Here is a 21,549-nt window from a genome sequence, read left to right as displayed (position 1 = left end):
GAAGTCTGGAAAGAAGAAAAATCCCTATACCATAGGGATTGAAACATGTTCAGGCCTACAAAACAAAAATCAACTCCAATCTGTCTTGACGGTTAGGAATAAAAAAAACAAAAAATATCTGCCGAAGGAAGGAACACCTCACCGGGTGCCACTTGAAGGTGGAATGTTTAGACTAGAACCACAGCCAGAAGCCTACCAATGGCTCAATAGAAAGAAAAAACAGCATCCCCCAACTAAGCGTGTGTGGAGCTAGAGAAGCAAGTCCGCTGGGAAGGTGGACATAAATGGTAAACAGAGTTAAGAGGCCTCACCGCCCCAACAGTCCTGAAGCTGCTGTAATGCAGAGTCGGCATGGGTGCTGAATAGACGGACGCCATCAAAGGGCATGTCAATCAAGGTGTTTTGAATAGCCTCCGAAAACCCAGAGGTGTGCAATCAGGCATGTTGACTTAGTGCAACCGAACTGGCAATAGCCTGGTCTACGGAGTCTGTGGTATCCATACCATATTGAATGATTAGTTCAGCTGCTTGTAGACCTCCCATTTAATCGGGGTAAGATCGCTCCAGGTCTCATCCAGAAATGAGGGCAGCAGACGTGCCAATGAGTCCCACAATTTAGGGGAAAAGCGTCCAAGGACACAAGAAGTATTAAGGGATCACAGTGTAGAACTGGTGGAAGAAAAAATATGACTGTCACAAGTGTCTAGCTTTCTGGACTCTGTCTGGAGGGACAGTACGAAGAGGGTTCATATTCTGTGCGTCCGAAGAGGCCTGTACAACAAAACTGTGATAAGTAGGATGGCGAAGGAGATAGGCCGGATCACCGGGAGTCAGAAGGGGTCTGTGAGAAATCGAGTGATCCGCAGGGGCCGCTGTATTAGGTTTAGCCCAAGCCCCCAACAAAATGTCAAATAGAGCTTCACTATAAGGAAGCACTGGCTCTACCCCTGTCTGGCCTTGATAGAGGATGCCAAGTAAGGGATCAGTCGTCATCTCCATAGAAGGAAGGGTCATATCACAAACGAAAGAAACTCATTTGAGCATGTCAGCTAGAGAGGAGCTAGCCTGTGTCGCAAGGCCAGGAGGGAAAAAAAGAGGTCAGAGACTGGGAAAGACTCCAAGCCACAAGCTTCACGGAACTCAGTCAGCCAGCTGTCTTCCTTAGGATGGGCAGCGTCTGAAATGGGGTGGGGAAACACCAAATTCTCTCAATCACTTCCATAATTGTGTTCCTCAGAAGGAAAAACAGGCGGGGACTCAGAGAGCTGAGCAAAGATGCCCGAGACAGGTGGCTCCACCGGTGCTGCATCAGACGCCATCCGGCGCCAAAGCTGTGACGCCTCGGTGTCAGAAAGGGGAAGTAGTGTGGTATCGATCAGCGCTGCCTGTGTCGGAGTTGGCTGATGGGACACAGGAGCTGAAGATGGGCACCCAAAAGGGCTGCGCACCAACATCGAAAAGGATTTGAAATCCAAAGGGCGAACTGAGGGAGAGGGCAAACCCACCGACATGGACACAGTTACAGCCCCGTGCACCTCCTTGGGGCCCGAAGGCACTCCAGGGGAAGGTGAAGACCCAAAGATCGTATGAAGAGTTTTGTAATATTTCTGCATATGGGTCAGAGTTGCCCCAACTCAAGGGTAGGTTGGGAGGCAGGGGATAGATTCATGCACAGACTCCTCAACTGAAGATCAGGAACAGGCTTTATGTGTAGAAGACAGGGGGGGGGGGGGGGGCGCAACTTCAACTGCCTGCATCGAGACTCACCTCGGGATGTTGATGGAGTGTGACATCCACGGTTACATTTCCTGGAGCGGGCCCTCTACCGGTCGGTACATGGAGCATGAAGGGGACAGGTCAACGGGAAGTCTTGAAAGACTGCAACATTTGCATTGCTAGGAGCTTCATTTGACATTCCCTCAGCGCCTTTGGGCGAAGTTGGCAATAGGAGGCGCACTCCTCGGAGTCGTGGTGCTCCCCCAGGCACCACATACGTATAGAGTGAGGGTCCATGGCAGACATTTGTCTTCCACAGGACCCACAAGGCTTGAACCCTGTGGAGTTCTTTAAAAGCACACTGTTCCGTTTGACAAAAAAAGTAGGCCTAAATACGGCCAGAGGAACTGCTTACCAGATCCGCATTGAAAGCACGGAAAAGAAAAAACTGATACCAGTGCGTCAGAAAGGGGCATATATGGACTTTGTTGACATCACATCCAGTGGTCGATGTCACTACAGAGTCACACGACGCCCTCTACCGACACGCAGACGTACTGCTGAAAATATTTTCCAGGTGCAGTCTGGCGCCTACGGAGAATTCAAAGGTATGGAATCTGATGAAGCATATTCAGTAACCTTGTAAACCAACAAAATAAATTGTTGCCCTAAATTATGCCTGGCGAATATGCCAATGACTAGAAAAATCATGGCACTCATCAGAATGTTTAACAGGTCACTCACTTACCAGACCACTTATCCAAACTATACCATCTGGTATACAGGAACTAATCTGAATACAACACATTAAAACTATCAACTGGCATATAAATGATAACAGTGGCAATACTCAGTCATCACAATTGCCACGTAGTACAGTTCATCATAATTATAATCACAAACTCAATCAAACAAACAATAACAAATTCCAACAGAGCATCAACAAGTATGTCAGCAATGAGAACATGCTCACTCAAATAACTGATCAGACAAACACATTCATTTGTTCGATCAGTTTCTTCAAAGGAAAGCAAAACACATAACCTTTAACAATAAAAAAACAGACAAATAAGAAGACGGAAAAATCTAATCAACGAGTCAATATCATACAACCACCCATACCCGTACAAGATAACAGCCAATAATTGATCTGCAAACAAATCCCTTAACAGCATTAAAATATATATACACAACGAAAGAAGAAAATTAGAAATCAAAACAAATCCTGAAACAATCAGCAAAGAAATCCCTGTCAAAGCAATACCCAGAGAGCCTGAAGAACAAATCATACAGACCTTGCAAACAAATAATACAATTACATGCTTTTTCCTGGATCAGTAATGAATATGTTTACTTACCGCAACAAACTGATTGTTTTCTAACTTAATGATATCTCCAACTCGAACATTCATCCATCGCTCGTTCTGAAGTCTGTGGAAGAAGACATAAAACAGACTATGATGCACGACATCCTAAATGTTACTGATGTAGGGATTAACAGCCCTACATTCTCATCAAAACAACTGCATTGCCACCAACCCACATCAATAAAAGGACCCATCCCTAACACACCCAGCATAAACAGTCCCACACCTGACTAAATAGTTTTATCGGACAAATAATCAGCCACTGTCATATACCCTGTTGTAGTAACCAGAAGGACCAATCCATGTGAAATGCATCAAAAAATACACCTGTATTGCATCCCAAAAGAAGAAAAAACAATGACATAAAGCAACCAACTGGCCCATAAAGACCCGCCAGAACAACACCTAACAAATAACCAATCATTACCATGTGTATTAAAAGGCTCACAATCACTACACCCTAAGAGTTCCTTAAACGCATATACTTAAACAACAACTTGTCTTAAATCCATTAGACCCCTGTACTTAGTTTGCATGAATGGACAAACATATAAACTACATTCAACAGCAACACCCACACATGAAAAATCCACCACTAAAACAAACAAACCCATGAAACATTTACCTGAAAGAAGAAAAAATAAAACACACCAGCGGTGGTATGCCAATACCAAAATAATTAGAGTTAGGATTTTAAAGTACTTCAATGACTGTTGAAAGTGACAATAATAGGTTATTTCTCATATAATATGTGCTCGTAGTCTCTTCTTGTTTCACAACAATGTCTACATTTCGAAAATTGAATATCATATTGCTTCAGGATTCTTGGCAGATCCAGATGTTCAAATTAGGAGAACAATTACTTTATAGTTAAACATGCATCTTATTCCATAGGGACAATATCTTAGGCTAGGCCACAAAAGGTGTGCATTGCTCTCTGTCTGATTTAAAAGAAAGAGCTTGTAATTTAGGACCTCACTGAGAATTACTGATAAAAGGCAGTATCAATCAATTTAGGAGAGACTGTTATATGTCTCCCAATTAAGGATATATTTAAAACATTCATATGAAGTTCCAAGGTGCATTCCCAGATAATCCATAATTATCTGAGATCCATCCATGGAAAGACTAAACAAAACCTACAGGCTAACCTTCTGTAGAGACAATCAACATTATCAGAAGAACTTCACTTCAAATGACTTGCTGACATGGGTAATGGCACACAATCTGAGAATTCTTTACAACCAAAAAACAGGTAAAATCAGGCCACACAAGTGTATAACCAATTTCTTTAATTGGGCTGAAAAACAAATTCATTCCTCACCATGAGGCTAGCGATTTCTACAATTAAGGCACAAAACTTCTCTAAACTGTGGCAAAGCCCTATACATCCTTTTACACCAGATGTGCTAACTGAAACCTCTAAGTAAATAAAACCATACTATCATGAAATTCTGGCATGCTTATGCCACCATCAGACCTCCCTAGGCATCATGCAGTTTGGACAAAACATGAAGCTGCAGAATGATGGAGAATATATGGTATAATAGTCTTCTTTGCTTACCATTCTACGGAATGTTTCCACATGTTTAATGTGAGATTGGCCAGCGCTGTGCCTACTAATTTTCATGAAATTTGAAAATTCTCAGTAGGTTGCATTAGCTGGTCTGATAATGACGTCAAGCTAAATTCGGAAGATCTTGCAGTCTGTTTCCACCATAGATGTTCATGCTAAGGAAAGTGTCTGAACTAAATCCATGCCTAGGTTTTCAGTGTAGGATTGTAAATTACATGGATACATTCATAATGGAAAATGGAAGGTCAGGAATTGAACACATGCTCCTAGTTATAACCACGTATTGCTGTATTTATCTTATTTACCCATTTGTAATCTTTCATTCAGGTCAAAGCTTAAAAGCTTTCTTGCTTGATCAGGCCATCAGAGGTGATACAAGTGGACTATTCTCAGTGTTTGATTTTATAATTTGTGCAGATTGATGTGCTTATTTTATATTTCTCTTAATTTCAGCTTCATTCTAATATATTTGGATAAAGAATTCAAAAGTGTCACACGTGCAGTTGGCTTCTCAAGTCACATCTGTATAAAGTAACAGAGCTGAAAAAAGCAACAGGGTTTGCTTGCTCTAATTCCTAACCATATCATATCATGTCATTCCTGATTCCTATAACAAAACATTTGTTTTAGAGTTCAGATATTTGTCCAGTAGGATTATACTTACACTCCATTGATTAAGACCTGTGACTGTCGGCTATTCACCTGGTTATCACTCTTATGTCGAAACTAGAGAAAGGAGTGGGACACATAATGAGACATGCTTGGAGAGAGTACAATGTTTAAGATTAAAAGCCTTCTACAAAGAAAAGATCAAATTATCATTGAAGGAAGAGTTGAACATTAAAATACGACAACAGAAAGTCATATTATTCAATGAGACTGACAAAGAGCACGAGAGAAAAAGGGTGAACTGATGAGAGTTACAGAGACCAGCATGATAACTAGACCGAGGAACAGAGACAACCAGAAACAAAGTGAAATGCACCAAAGGAGAAAAAAACTCAATAGTGAGAGAAAGCAATTATAGAATAATTCCAAATACTGCTGACAAAATGAAAAAAATATTAACAAGGAGGTACACCTGCAGCAACAATGAGGACAACAAGACAGAATGCGAAAACCAAGTGAGCCAATGTAGGCGATTCCAGATCTCTTCGCCCCAGCAGTCCATCCTTCACAACTAGTTTTGAATGCAACACAGACAGGACTGCAAAAATGTTAGTAAAAATCATGCTCTCTCTATACATTCTTTTGAGAAGGATCCCAATGGAAGCTTCCTAATCCTGGAATGCAGCCCCCCCCCATCCATACCTGTGCATCACCACATATCTAATCCCTTTCCGATATGTTTTTTATGCCATGTACACACATAGCATTATATATGCTTTGTGAAGGGCCGGCTGAGTGGGTTTTGTGAGTCAAAGATAAATAAAACTAAAAGTTTGTGAACCAACTTCAAGGTAACTTTTCCCTACTCTGAAGTCATGCTCATTTGAAAACGGTTTGGGAACCTCATCCTGCAGTTTTCAAATCTCTCTAGCAGAAAAACATCTACCACATCATTTCTCAAGCAAATAGATTGTGAAGAACTCAGTGACCAAAAGCTGTATACAACAAATAATGTGGGATACAAATCTTTGTGAACAAGCACATGCTTTTTGTTAAGCACTAGAGCTGCCATTAGGTTGGAATAACACGGTGCAAAAAGGAGGCTGAAACCCTTAGACTTTGGAGATGCAAGAGAATATACATCCATTAATAGAAGTCTTTGCAGTTTTGTTGTCTCACTTCTTAAAGAGGAGACCTGTCCAGGCTTATTAAGGTAGGAAGGAAGGGGCCCTAGAGAGCCGGCGACAAAGATGGTTGCCTGAGAGGAGAGTTCCGGCAACCCTGAGCGAAATTGTTGCACCCACATCTCCATCCATAACCGCTTGGTGATCCAGCTCAGTCAATTGGAGTTACAGAGTCGGCCCTCAGGTGGCAGATGTGAAAGTTTTGACCTTCTCCGGTGCAATATTCCACTGCGGCCAGCACCTATCAGCAAGTCTGGCTGCTGTCTGACACCTGCCCTCTCACATCACCTGTGCCTGGTTAGAGTCACCAGCTTTCTGGGTCTCACAGGCTGCTGCTGGCCTAGTCTGCTCTAAGGCCCCTAGTATTTCAGGGATGCTGGGAGGGGAGGGGGGGTGCGTTTTCTGCTGGAGCCTGCTGCTGCGTCTGCGTGCCCGACCCTCGGGCTCACTGAGGAGGACCCATCAGCTGCTGGTGGATACCTCTGCATGGGCTGCCTTGTCGACTGTTGTGGCCATGTCAGAGCTGAACCTTGCTGCTCTTGCAGGTGCAGTCGGAGCCTGTTGAGGCCACTTTCTGCGGCTAGCTGCTGTCACCTAACCCCTCCTGCTTTTGCTGCTTCCACTCCCCGCGTCTAAGGCTGGGGTATGCCGGCCGTGCTGCTGCGGTAGAGCGGCTGGATCTCAGGTGCATTAGGGCATACAGGTGAAGACTGGTGGACATCTTCCAGCTATTGTTGGATGGCCCATTATATTACCCCATGCAGAGGCCAGGTCCTGCTTCCCTTGTGCCCTTCATGTGTGGGGCCGACTGACTTGCCTCGTTGTTTTACCCCCAGTTGACTCCTTGCTCACTTTGCAACTGGATTCCAGCTAACCTGGCTGATGAGGGGTGTTACCCCAAAACCAGTCCCAGGATGCTGGTTTCAGGTCCAGGGAAGATCTGGCTTGGCAGTTCGGGCTGGACTGTTCCCATGAGGCACAGGGTCAAGACTGATTTGCATATAGCTGGGTCTGAACTGGGGTGGTGAAGTGAGCTAAAGAATGATGATAGATTCCACCCAGATCCGTGACTGGGGGTGAGTGTCTGAAAAGTTTCAGTGCTCCGTCCATCGTCTCCTTGCGTTTGCTTTACTATGCAACTGCGGCATGCGTGGGCTCTAGGCTGGGGCCTGTCAGGCCTGGTTGAGCGGATAGTCTTCTGCTGCAGGGTGCTGGTTTGTCGGATACCTATCCTGTCCGGGGAACTGGAAATGGCCCGGTGCTGACATCGGGAGCAGCCTTTTAGCAGTGGTGGTCAAGGTGGGATTCTTTCTCTGGTGCTGAGGGCTTGGACTTGTTGTGGCCCCCCATTGTCGTCGCAGGTCAGGCTCTATCAGCCCCTCTTATCATCCAGCGCTCCTGTGATTGATATACATATATAGCAGTGAGCGGCCTGCGGAGGGACCCTTGACAACTAGGCTTCATTGGCAACAGTTGGGGCCATCACATCAGCAGCTTGGCTCGTTCCCATGCTACGATCCACTGTACGTTTAGCTGATCATCACTGCGATACTTTTGGATCCCTACATGAGCCCTTGGCTGACCATACTTACCCTCCTGTGCCTGCTTGTGCAGCCGAGAACTCGGCTTTGTCTTTGGCTCCCTCCTCTGGTCACTCTACATCATGGGCAAAGCTGAGCAAAGACAATCCAACCTACATTTTGCTAAACGTCACTCTAAAGCACATACAGATCACTTGACAACAGACGCCCACAACATGGATTCCCTCACTCCCCGAACTGACTGCATGCAAGAAAGCATTAAATCTAACACTGGGATCAGTGTGGGTTTAATGGGCTGAGAAGTTTAATACCACACTTCTCAGTCATCAGTAAAGCAATCATGGAACTGTGGAGTTCGGGGTGCCAAACTCCCAGCTCATGGTCTAAAAATGGCTTTACTGCCCTTACAAAACAAATGAATTGCAAAGGTACTGTAGGGTCCCAGGGCTCATGCCACTGTGTCCTCACCTGTGCTATAGTGCACCCTGCCATAGGGCTGTAAGGGCTGCAATAGGGTTGATTGACCTATGCTACAGGCAGTGTTTTGGTAGGCATGCAAACAAGGATGTGTACCATGTCGACTTGTAGTTTTAGGGTCTCCTCCGGCACAATGACTGCACTGGCGGCGTGTATGGGTCAGGAAGGAGTCTCAGAGAGGGGCAAATTATATGTTTCAGCCATTAAAGACTTTCTCTGGCAACAAGGCCCTTAGTACCCCTGGAACCTTTTACATGGAACTTATATGTAGGCCAGGGGAGTACCAATGTTGAAGCAAAGGTACAGTTTTGGGGAAGGAACACAGGCACTGGGTACCTGATTAGCAGGAACCCAGGGCACACTTAGTCAAGGAGCATCAAACATCATGCAAAAAGTGGTGGGGGAACCATGCAAAAAGGGGCCCTTTCGTACACAGACTGGTAGCACTAGCTGGCAAGCTTAGCAGGAATCAGCTGCTGTTAATGTATATGGCCCAAATGTGCTCCACCCTTTCTTTTTTGACACAGTATGCACCAAGTATCATGACAAGCCCACTATCTGGAAGGTGACTTTAATCTTACCCTCATCCCGTTGCACAACAGATCTTAAGAGGTCCACCGCCAGGGACAGCACGCCGGCATAGCTCTTACCTACATTACACAACTTTAAGACCTGATGGATGCTTGCAGAGTCCTTCACCCTCTTCAAACGCAACACATGTTTTACTCCCCATTGCATAATACTCTCTCACAACCAGACATGTGGCTGATCATGCGTGTTCTAATGCGCGGGCTGAGCTGGGCAAACATCCTACCTCGTACCATATCTGGCCACTCCAGGTGAAACTGGCACTGCATCAATCGCCCCCTGCACCCTTATTCCATAAATGGCGATTGCATGGATTGGAGCATCGTGACAAAGTGTTTCGCAGTGAGGTCAGTGTCCTCATCCTGGAGTACTGTACATTAAATGAGGGCTCTGTCAGCAATGTTGCCACATTCTGGGAGGCCTTCAAGGCCGATATCCAGGACTTCTGGATATTCAAAGGCTCCGGGATCCTTACACCCATTTGATCCAGTCTCTCTTGTCTTCAGACTCAACTCAAACGTTTGAAGAATGATTATTAGGGCACAAAAGATACAGTGCTTTTGGTGTAACTACACGACAAGCTGGAGGGATATAGGGAGGAAAGTGAGCATGATTTTTTTTTATCTGGTGCAAAACAGCCGGGGTTGGAGCATTTGGGGAGAGCAATCAGCTGGGTAGGACCCTAGCTCAGATTGCTGCCGTTGATAATGGGCACACATGTTTCATCGCAATTGCCGGTGAGTCAGGGGATGTCTGCTCTGATCCCCTTTTAATACTTAGCGAATTGCAAAGCTATTACGATCGCCTGTATGCTCCCAGAATGCATAGAGTGTGTTCCGATTTTTGTGGACATCTGGACCAGGTTGCTATGGCGTGTCTAGATGGAGAAGCCAAGCAAATCCTAATTTCCCTGATCACAATCAAGGCCATCATTCAGGGCCTCCCCAGTGGTGAAGCTCCAGGATCCGATGGCCTTCCAGTCGATTTCTATAAAGCCTATGCTGATTCCCTGTCCATGTCTCCTTGCTATGTATAATGAGGCAATCGCTAAAAGTCCTTTCCGCACTCTACTATGGAAGCCATTATTACTGTCCTCCTTAAGACCAATAAAGATCCATCTGAGATCACCTTGTACAGACCTCTCTCGCTACTATACACAAACAAGATATCCGCCAAGCTCTTCGCTCAAAGGCTCCAGCCCTTGATGCAATTCTTAGGGCTGCCTGACCAGTCCGGTTTCATCTCATAGAGCTCGAACTCTTTTAATAGTACGTTAATGGCTATTCTCCATAGTATTGACCCGCAGACACCATCATTGTCCATTTATGATGGAAATACTTTGCAGACTTGGTCTGGTCTCGGCAAGTACTTACTGTTGCTTACTGACTTATGAACACAGCTCTCATGGCCAGAGTCTGGGTGAATAATCTCTACTCAATCTCACTCGAAATCGCTAGAGGCACCTGTCAGGGGTGCCCTTTGTCCACACTAATCTTCACATTGGTCTTTAAGCGACTGGCCTGCTATATGCAGGAGTTTCACTCACACAGAGGATTGTACCATGGCAGCCAATCCCTGGTCTGCTCACTATATGAGGACATCATTTTATATATACAGCACCCAAATGATAACCTTGCACCTATTGTTTGAGAAGTTGTCAGATTCGGGGGATGATCTGGTCTCTCCATCATCTGGTTTAATTTGGAAATTCTTCCACTCACCGATGATTGCCCGGCTCCTACATTAGAGTATCCTTTAATATGGAGCCCAATGGTGTACAGTATTTCAGGATCTGGGTCTCCAGAGACTACGGCAACGTGATTTGTGGTAATTTTGATACTGCCATGGGGACAGTCATGGCTAAGATTGAGCGATGGAAGCGGCATCCTCGGTCTCTTCGGGGGAGGATCTCATTAATAAATATGGTGGTGCGCCCTAAAGTTTTGTGCCTATTCTCAGATCTTCCAGTCCAGCTCTCTCTTCATTTCTTCAAACAACTGAAGCAGTCTTTATCACGTCTAATCAGTAAAGAAGGTACCCCTAGAATACGTTGGGAAATTCTTGTACAGTCCCTGCAGTCGGTGGCCTCACGCTGCCTGATTTTCATGCTTATTATCTGGTAGAACAAGCCCACTACTTAAAATACTGGCTCCCGATGCAGATCACTCCCACCCACATTCAGGCTGAACGGGCTCCTGCTTGCACGTACTCCCTACTGGGTAGGATCTGCGTGACACCACAAGCTGCAATGCGGGATGTAGATATTCTAGTCCTCACTTGTTGAGCTTGGTGGGAGCTTTCTCATGGTTTACATCATTCAAATCCATACTCGCCCCCTGCTTCCGCTGGCAGACAATCTCATGCTACCACTCACAGGTGAGAATGCCATAAAAGGACTCCTCCAAAAGATGGGTCTCCTCACAGTTGAAGAAATGTTTGAGAATAACACATTTATCACACTGCAAGCCTTTTCTTCCCACCCAGCAGCGTGCAACCTCCCTCCCTTCTGCTACCTCGGGCTACAGTCTGCGTTCCATGCAGCCAGTCCCACGTTCCCCGCTGCGCCTCCAGAAGCACAAGTTACTTACCTTCAGTAACGATATATCTGTAAGAGACATTAGTTAGTGATAGAACCCTTACCTTAGAATATCCCCAGGTGTCAGACTGGATCCGGAAAGTTTATCAGCAGTACCCCTGCGCATCGGTTGGTTTCGTCGTGCAGCTCCGCGTACGTCGTTGGCGTCGTAGTCGCTGAGATAACTTCACTGGAGCTACTTAGACGCGCGCTGACGTCAGTTCTGTACACGCCTTTCCGCACCAGGAACGCAGAGCCATGCAAGATACTGACCACTGGTGCATTGAAACTAGTGCCCAGAAAGGGATGACCTTAACCCAAGAAATCAGTTTGCAGAACAGGGAGGATGGGTGGGGCGGTAAGGAATCTATCACTAACTAATGTCTTACAGATATATAGTTACTGAAGGTAAGTAACTAGTGCATCTGAAAGACACACGTCAGTGATAGATTCCTTACCTTAGAATAGATACCCCAGCAATCCCAACCCTGGTGGTAGGTCTGCGAACCAAGATCACACCAGAAGGTCACGGAGAACATAACGACCAAAGAAGCCGTCTCTCCGGACTTGGCTGTCCAGGCAATAATGCTAAGTAAAAGTGTGCAGCGAGGCCCACATAGCTGCCAGACAGATGTCTTGCAGGGGGACACCACATCCCAAAGCAGTAGTAGCTGCTGTCACCCTGGTAGAATGGGCGTGCAACCCTACCGGAGGTTCCTTTTTAGCCAGAGAATAGCAGGCTTTTATACACAAGACGACCCAGTGGGAGATATTCCTCTTGTGTACAGCCCGGCCTTTCTTGGCATCTACGTAGCCAACAAAGAGCTGGTCATCCACCCTGAACGGTTGTGTGCGATTCTGGTAAAATGAGAGCGCACGTTTTGGGTCCAGGCGCTGGAGCCTCTCTTCCTCTCTGGAAGGAGGCGGAAAGAAAGTGGGCAAGGTGATAGTTTGCCCGATGTGGAAGGCAGTAACAACCTTTGGCAAGAAGGAATGACAAGTGCGAAGCACAACCTTCTCCGGATGAACAGACAGGAAAGGAGGTATACAAGAAAGAGCCTGGTGCTCACTCATGTGCATGGCGGAGGTGATGGCAACCAGGAAAGCCGTGTTCAAAGTTGATAAACGAAGAGGACAATTGTGCAGCAGCTCAAAGGGAGCACACATCAAATAGGTAAGAACCAGATTAGAGTCCCACTGCAGCATCACAAAAGGAATAGGAGAGAAAAGGCGAGTAATGCCTTTGAGAAATCTATTTACAACAGGGGACTTGAAAAGAGAGGGCTGATCAGGGAGCCTGAGAAAGGCACAGATTGCAGAAAGGTAGCCCTTAATAGTGTCCAGAGCAGAGCCCTGCCGGGCCAATGATAGAAGGAACAAAAGGACTTCTGAAAGAGGGGCAGAAAGGGGATCCACAGCCTTTGCTGTGCACCATGCCACAAATTTGTTCCACCGGCAGGCGTATACCGTCTTTGTGGAGGGACGCCTGGCTGTCAGAATGATATCACAGACTTCAGGAGGCAAGTCAAATGGAATCAACTGTCGCCACTCGATCTCCACGCAAGGAGGTGGAGGCTGGATAGGTTCGGGTGGAGGACCGTCCCCTGTTGCTGCAATAGAAGATCTTCCCGAAGAGGCAGTCGGATTGAGGGAATCGACGCACATACTGGAGGAGCTCGGGATACCAAACTCTTCAAGCCCAGTCTGGCTCCACAAGAATGACTTGGGCCCGGTCGCGCCCTATCTTCTTCAGCACTCTGGGTAGAAGTGGTATAGACTGAAAGGCGTACAATAGATAGCAAATCCACTTGTGACGAAAAGTGTCGCCGAGCGAGTGCCGCCTTGGACATTCCAACGCACAGAACTGTGGACATTCTGCATTCTTTTCGTGGCGAATAGATCTAACCAAGGCTCTCCCCTCTGTTGAAAGAGACCTTGCGCCACCTCCAAGTGAAGACGCCATTCGTGATCCATCATGCACCTGCGGCTGAGTTCATCTGCCCTGGCATTCAAATAACCTGCCAAGTGTTGAACCAACAAGGAAATGCCTTGACGTTCCAGCCATGTCCAGAGACGCAGAGCCTCCTGACATAGGGTCCACGAACCGACCCCGCCTTGCTTGTTGCAGTACCACATGACGGTGGTGTTGTCTGTGAACACCTGCACTACTCTCCCCTTGACAGAGGGTAGGAATGCCTTCAGTGCAAGTAGGATCGCCCGGCGCTCCAGAAGGTTGATATGGAGCCTGGACTCCGCCGGAGACCAGAGGCCTCTGATCTCTGCCTCTCCCACGTGGCCGTCCCATCCCAGAAGGGACGCATCCGTCACCACTGTGTGCTCCGGTCGGGGAAGGGAGAGTGATCTGCTGCTGACCCAATGCTGGTTCGTGAGCCACCACTGCAACTGCTGTGCAGTGCCCTCCGAGATCTGGACGTACTTGGACAGGTTGCCCTGATGCTGCGCCCACTGGAACTTCATGTCCCACTGCAGAGCCTGCATATGCCATCTGGCATGATTTGTCAGCAGGATGCAGGAGGCCATGAGGCCCAGCAGCCTCAAGGTCACCCTGACCGAAACCCAGGACAAGGGCCGAAAGATCAGAATCATAGCCCAAATGTCCTGGACTCGCTGTTCGGGAGGATAAAACGGAAACTGCGCTGTTTCTAGAACTGCTCCGATGAAGAGGAGCCTCTGAGAGGGAATCAGGTGCTACTTCGGCATGTTGATGGAGAACCCCAGCAAATGCAGGAGGTCAGCCGCAGTCTGGAGGTGGGAGACGACTGCCTGGGGCGAGCCCGCCTTTAACAGCCAGTCGTCAAGATAGGGGGAGACCGAACCCCTGATCTGCACAGATGAGCTGTAAATGTAAATGTGTATGTACTTATATAGCGCCGGATCACCTCTAGGGGTATCTCAGCGCTGTACTCATACCGCTGAAGGAACCCTTCCTGGCTTTCCGTGTGAAGTGTCCACTCCTGGGCACCCCCATGGTGAAGCCAGGCATCCCAGCGCTGTTGGGACCGTTGTGGAGATTAAGCAAGCTATTGCCCAGAGTTGCAGCGTGGGACCCATGATTAGAATAGGCACTGAGGCGAGAATATCCGGTCCGAGGAATTTATAGCCCGAGACCCTGCCGCGGCGGGAATCGAACCCTGGTACCGGACCAGCGCTCTGCATCGAGATCTGCCGCTCTAACCATTGAGCCAAACTTCTCCACAACCACCTGTGACCAGCGCCATCACTTTCGTGAACACCCAAGGGGCGCTGGTAAGGCCAAAAGGGAGCATGGTGAACTGAAAGTGCTAGTGGCCCACCATGAACTGCAGGTAACGCCTTTGGGCCTGCAGGACGGGGATATGACAATAAGTGTCCTGTACGTCCAACGCTATCATCCAGTCTTGCGGGTCTAGGGCAGACAAGACCTGAGCAAGTGTGAGCATCTTGAACTTCTCCTTCCGGAGGAAGCGATTGACGTTCCGAAGGTCTAAGATAGGACGCAGGTCCTTGTCCTCCTTTGGAATCAAGAAGTAGTGGGAATAACAACCGCAACCAACTTCTGGCGTCGGAACGCGCTCAATGGCCCCCTTGGCCAAGAGGGCCGCAACTTCCTGCTGGAGAAGTGCTAAGTGATCCCTCGACATGCGGTGGTAATGGGGTGGCATGGCTGGAGGGTTAGTCTCGAAGGGGAGGGAGTAGCCCCGTCGGACTATCTGTTAAACCCACCTTTCCAAAGTGATGGTGCACCAGTGGGAGAGGTGACGGCGAATCCTGCCGCCCACTGGCATTTGGTGGGCCTGTAACACCGGACTAAAAAGGTTTGGAGGCAGTGGTGGCGTTGGACTGACCCGCTCGCTGGCTCTGTGCCCACCTTGGCGGGTCCCACGTCCGCAGCTGCACTGAGACTGTTGCAGCGCAGGCCTGTGGCTAGTAAACAAACGTGGTTGGGCGCCCCTTCCTTGGCCACGAAAGGAGCAAAAAGCAGAAGCCGAGGGAGTGCGCGTGGCCGAAAGGCCCAAGGACTTGGCCGTAGCCTGAAAGTCCTTAAAACGCTTCAATGCACTATCCGCCTTGTCGACAAAAAGGCGAGTGCCATCAAAGGGCATGCCCATCAGAGTGTTCTGGACATCCCCTGAAAAGCCAGTCGTCCTCAGCCAGGCATGACGGCGTAGCGCCACTGTCGTGGAAATCGCTCTGCCCAGTGAGTCGGCGTTGTCAAGGCCACAACGAATCGTGTACTTGGCTGCGTCTCTCCCCTCTGCAATAGCTTGAGAGTGCACCGTCCGGGCCTCCTCTGGACACTGAAGCAGCACCTGTGCCACCTTATCCCACACAGGGGGGCGGGACGGCATCGCCCGGGGGGGCGGCCGACGAGGTCAGTGGAGGTCGTATGAGGTCAACCGGCATCGGCTGTGATCCAGGTATGGATCCACGGGGGTCTCGCGGCGCCGGAGCCATCAACGACATCGGAGCCGGTGACGAAGAAAGGCAAGGACCCCCGGTCTGGCCCGCGGGGCCCGAAGGGCCATGACGGGCCAAATAGGCAGGCCACGCAGACAAGAATTCCTGCAGCTGGGCCAGAGTCGCTGACGGACCCGGGAAAGGTAGGTAGGCCGTCGGCAACTGCCTAGGCTCCTTCGGAGCCGCAGGGGTGGCACCACCCGCACCCTCAGCCGGGTCGCGAGACAGGCTAGGTGAAGGCGAAGAGCGACGCAGCTTCTTCGACTTTTTGTGCTTTGTCTTACCTGACCCGGAGTGCGAAGACTTCGAACGATGGTGGCGGCTCCGTGACCAGTCCCTCACCCTCCCACGGGACTGGGACCTTGACCAGCGCAGAGCCGACTCCCAGGCCTCAAGCAACTTTCGGGATCAGTCCCGCAAAGTTTTCGGAGCCATGTCCCGGCAGTCGGAACACGACGAGGGGTCGTGCTCACACCCCAGGCAGTAGAGACACTCGCGGTGCGGGTCCATCACCGACATCATGCGGGGACAAGCCTCACAAGACTTAAAACCGGGCATCTCTATACACCAGGAGTCAAAGACTCAAAAGAACAGAGACAAACGTCCCAAAAACTCAGTCAAAAAGTGACTGGGGGTACCGCTCTCTCGGGTCTGCGCTTGATGGCGCGGAAAAAGAAAGAACGGACGTCAGCGCGCATGGAAGTAGCTCCAGCGACGTCATCTCGGCGACTACGACGCCAACCACGTACGCGGAGCCGCACGACGACGACTACCGACACACAGGGGTACTGCTGACGAAAACTTTACGGATCCAGTCTGACACCTGGGAATATTTTAAGGTAAGGAATCTATCACTAATGTGTCTCTTTCAGATACTGCTACTCATAACTGACATTGAAAGGGAAGACATTGGACACCATTTCATATCTATATCTCAATTATCTAGCGTCCACGATAGACACACTGCCTGTGGCACAGATTGGAGGTTTCCATGGGTTGCAGACTTACAGACAGGACATGGGCCTACAGCTGTTCACAAGTTAAAAACTCTCCCTTCAACTATAAGCATAAGCTAATACAGTTTAAATATCTCCATCAATACTATTACACTACGGCCAAACTCTCCCAGTCTGCAGGCCTCAGTGATAGTGCACAGCGCAGATGCAGCCTCATCAAAGCTGATTTCAAGCACATGCCGTGGCACTGTCCACACCTATCCTTTATCTGCCGTGAAATATTTTAAGCTCTTTTGGATATCCTGGTCGTCCACCTCATACCATCCCCCCAGAGCGCCTTACTGGGTGACACTTCCGCTCTCCAATACACTTGCCAGCACCTTGCATCTGTGCTGCTGGTACTGGCTAGACACTGGGTCTCCATGGTTCGGATGCAGATGCAAGTCGGTCGATACAGTGATGGCTCCAAGATGTAACATACTGACAAGAAATGATTGACCAGGATACTGCGTCAGCTCTTCCTTTTTGCCCCTCCGACATCTGGGATCCAAGTTGCTTCTACCGGCTGCGTACCTCAGATCGTTCCCCCTCGTCATCACCTACTGCGGGCATCTCCCTCTAACCCACATGACCATTGGTGTATCCATATGCCATATTCCCTTGGTCCACATCGAATATTGGTGCTATTAAGAGTACCACTTACTGCACAAACAACCTTTGTACCCTGAGTGACTGCAATGGTGATTTAAGTATTGACTACATTTTGAAATGTAGAAATACAATAAACAAATACATTTTTTTATATAAAGAAGGAAGAGAGTCTTTATGCTCAGTCATGAGTCAAAACTATATCTAGAGCATCATCGATTTTCCAGAGCCCAGTACCAAAGTCAAACCATTTGCTCTTATACTGACTCCAACTGGCACCCTTCACAGTATCTCAAATATTTTTTTTTTTTATTTTGTTTTTTTTTTTACATTTACAGATAAATGCATGATACTTTCTCCAGGCCCAGGCTCTAAACGTCTGCAGTGATAAGGAGGGATGGGGAATCCGCCCTTCACCTAAAACAGAAGACCAGCAACCTGAAGGCTTTCCCAATGGTAGCAATAGGAGGCCGGAATCCAGTCTGAAAACTAATCTATTTTGTCCAAAATGTATAAAAGAGGATCATGTGAAGGTTGTTAAAACTCTTGCATTTTGGACCTGTAAATCAGAGGAGTTGGTGGAGAAGCGTTGAGAAATTTCAAAGAGTCCACAGGAAAGCTGGTCTTGCAAATTATTTTAGACAATAAAGTACAAGGTTAAAACCCACACATCTTTCGCTTCATGCAGCAGCACTAGCTCAATAGCTCTCAAAAGGGATAGCTTTTGTTTCTCTAAAGGAAGAGTATGTGCTAATTTTGGAGGGACCAATAGTAGCACAAGGTGTGTTCTTTCAAGATTATATTCAAAACCCATTTATTAATTTAGCAGTTACAAGGGACTGCAAGTCACCTTTTAGTTACTTGCAAGCACTTAATTATAAGAAATTGACCACTGTTTGAGAACTAAGCTCTCTTCGCCGACCTTGAAACAGGCTACCTTCACCCAACTTCTACAAGGGCGTGATGTCCAAGTCCTTATAGAAGTTAAGGACTTGGGCATCAAACATCTTTTCTGCATTGTCCGATGACTTCATTAGCCTTTGAGGAGTTTTGCATTAATGGACCAGTCTATGGACTTGTCCTGTGTTACCAAAAGTAAGGAGGAGGTTATCAGTAAGGGACGTCTGAAAATGGATACTGATTCACTGTCTGCTCTTACTGTTGTAGCTTTAAAATAAAGCAGCTTTTTCAGCTTCCAAAATCTAGAAGAGAAATACCTCCACTCCTTCGAAAAGAGAGAAAGTCAGCCAAATTCTACAAGTTACCCCACTTTGGTAAATTGTAGTAGTGCGTTATAGTGAAGAATAAATCTGCAATGGGATAGAATTTATTTCAATATCTTTTTTCCGTTTGCTTATCTTCTCTTGCCTTTGCTTCTTTATTCATAAGCAAGGCAGTGAAGCTGGACACTTTCGTTTTCACAGAGGTGTTGAGAATAGGGCACGATGAACCATGGGAGCCTGTAGAGTCACAAACGAATTGTGTGTTTTTGGGTTAGATATATGGTTTTGGACATCTTAATTTCAGAAAAAGAAAAAACTGAGGATATTTATAGTATGAGAAAATAATTTTTTAACAGACACAGTCTAATCTACAGAAAATGACATGAACCTGGGGGTGGTGTATGGACTGAGGAGCATTAGCTTAGGCTAGAAACAGGAATGTAAAACTACATTCAGAAAATCTAAAGCTGTAGATCATATTTAGTCTGCTCCTAAGGAACATACAAAAACATTTTCAAGCTTGATGGTTTAACTTTTCATCTGCCTTCAAGTTATATGTAAGATGGCTAGTAAAGTGGATCACATGTAAGACAAACAGAAAAAGCAGGACAGAAGACAGCAACAATGAAGCCTGGAGGGCTCCATGTTGCCATTAGACGAGTGATAAGTACCAGACACCGCTTTACTCACATAATCGTCTGTGGCATCTTTAACAGCTGTGATGGTGAGCACAAGAACCAAAGGCACAATGGTGGTGAACCAGGATAAGGAAGAGATCTGTGGGATGAGCTACAAAAGGGCAAGAAGAGTGAGAAGATATCAACAAAGGTTCCTAAGAAGCCTTCTTCATGTCCTCGCCCCCACCATCTTCAACAGAAAAATTCAGGTTCTGAACCCTGAACAGAAGTGGGAAAGCAAAAAAGACACTGATCTTTGATTAGATCTTAATTTTTCGTATGCAACCCAACAACGCAAAACACATCATCTTAATCTTAAGAGTCACTGATTCCCATTTAAGTATACCAAAGTGATTGCTAGTTGGCCTCTAATTTCCCTGCATCACCTTCAGGTTCATTTTACTCTCAACCACTTCTCTCCTATAGCCATGTCACTACAAAACTTACTTAACGGATGTACTCATTCCTGCTTTCTTCCTCATAAGTTTTTCTCCCTTTTTACTTCTATCCAGTAGATTCCCATTATCTCTTTTTGTTCTATTTGCCACCATACGTTTTCTATTTGGTACATTATAGTCTTCATGGTTCTATCTTGAGCAATGCTTCCTGTTGCCTGCCATCACACTGTCTCTGAGACTATCTATCCCAAATATACTCCATACATGACCACCACATCTGTTCACCTACCTGCAGGATGAGAAGAAACAGGAAGTAGGTGTTGGCAACTTCCTGGAATTGCTCGAAGAGGTTGATGGGCAAGAAGGTGACGACATTGTACTTGGATGTCTTGATACAGTTGCTCTAGAGGATAAAGAGAAGGAAAATGATTTGCACATAAAAACAAACAGTCACTTTGCTCTAAAAGACACTGACAAGAGAAAAATGTGCCAGTAAAGCTATGCTGGATCAGAAACACAATTGTAAGATTTCTTAAGGCTCAAGGCATCTGCTGCAGAGATCTATGTCTATCTAGGAAACATACGGGTATCAATTCTGGTGCGATATCTTAGACAGTTAATGCACTTGATAGAGAGATCGGAGTTTAATTATTTGCCACAAAGCTAAGTTTGAATTTTATTTAAGATATGTTGGTTAAATTTGTTTCCAGAGATCATGGTATATAATCACAGGTTACAAGTTACAATTCAAGTAAAACAGGTCAGGAAGTTGTTCGTCTACTGCAAAAGGCTGCATGCAATACAACTCCCTGTATGTTTTAACTTGGATTCGTTTCATGATGAAGAAAAATATTTTTTCTGTGAGGTTTGCTCTTCTTATAAAAGAAAACAAAATTACTACTTTTACCATTACTCAATGTGCATGACACAAGAGATGTACAGGAAATAAAAGGAAACAGTTAAAACGTGATAAACTTTAGCAATAATGTGATATATGAATAACAGGTGGTTTGTTTAACTTTATTTTTAAACCGCTAATACTATATGGTAATAGCAAGCCCCAAAGAGCAATTTAATTGTGGTAAATGGGAGATAGCAAGCCGTGGATACTTTGCCTTAGTCCAGCTTTAACAAAACTAAAATCATTGGCATACAGGGGATGTCTGTTTCTGGATGTATTTCCTACATTTCACACATTAACTCAACACCCAGAACTGGCTGGGGCATCGGCAAGACGGCAGCTTCACCGGTGATCCTTTAAAACAAATCATCTGGTCTGACCACTACGTAGTGTGTGTTCAGGGAATTCTTCATCCTTTGTCCAGTGCCTGTGCCCCCCTGACCAACTATTTATTTCTGTCAGATGCACAGTGGATAATGGGAGTTGAGTTTGGCCCTTAGGCACAATCGTTGCCCAATCATACTTGCCTACATACTGTACATGGCTTGTGTACATAAACAGAAGACTCTGAGCCTCCGACAAGTTACCCCAGGGCAGATATCACATAATATGAGAGCCAAAGGCAGAGCTCAGTAGATATGAGAAAGAGCAGTTG

At 46.7% G+C, this 21,549-nt stretch overlaps 1 protein-coding gene across 2 annotated transcripts in view; it reads right to left on the bottom strand.

Annotated features, from left to right (window-relative positions):
* ATP8B2 (ATPase phospholipid transporting 8B2) overlaps positions 1-21,549 on the bottom strand; it is a 363,866-nt gene that overhangs the window by 213,969 nt on the left and 128,348 nt on the right. For both annotated transcript variants that reach the window (XM_085638856.1, XM_085638855.1), the window contains 4 exons: positions 20,283-20,396; positions 19,609-19,707; positions 5,324-5,385; positions 3,075-3,147 (listed from right to left, as the gene is read on the bottom strand). In XM_085638856.1, coding sequence (XP_085494982.1) covers positions 3,075-3,147; positions 5,324-5,385; positions 19,609-19,707; positions 20,283-20,396 — 348 coding nt within the window. The remainder of the gene's footprint in view (positions 1-3,074; positions 3,148-5,323; positions 5,386-19,608; positions 19,708-20,282; positions 20,397-21,549) is intronic.

Source organism: Triturus cristatus, chromosome 12 (assembly GCF_964204655.1).
Source record: "Triturus cristatus chromosome 12, aTriCri1.1, whole genome shotgun sequence".
NCBI classification, from domain to species: Eukaryota; Metazoa; Chordata; class Amphibia; order Caudata; family Salamandridae; genus Triturus; species Triturus cristatus.
This window is presented reverse-complemented; position numbering and strand designations above follow the sequence as displayed.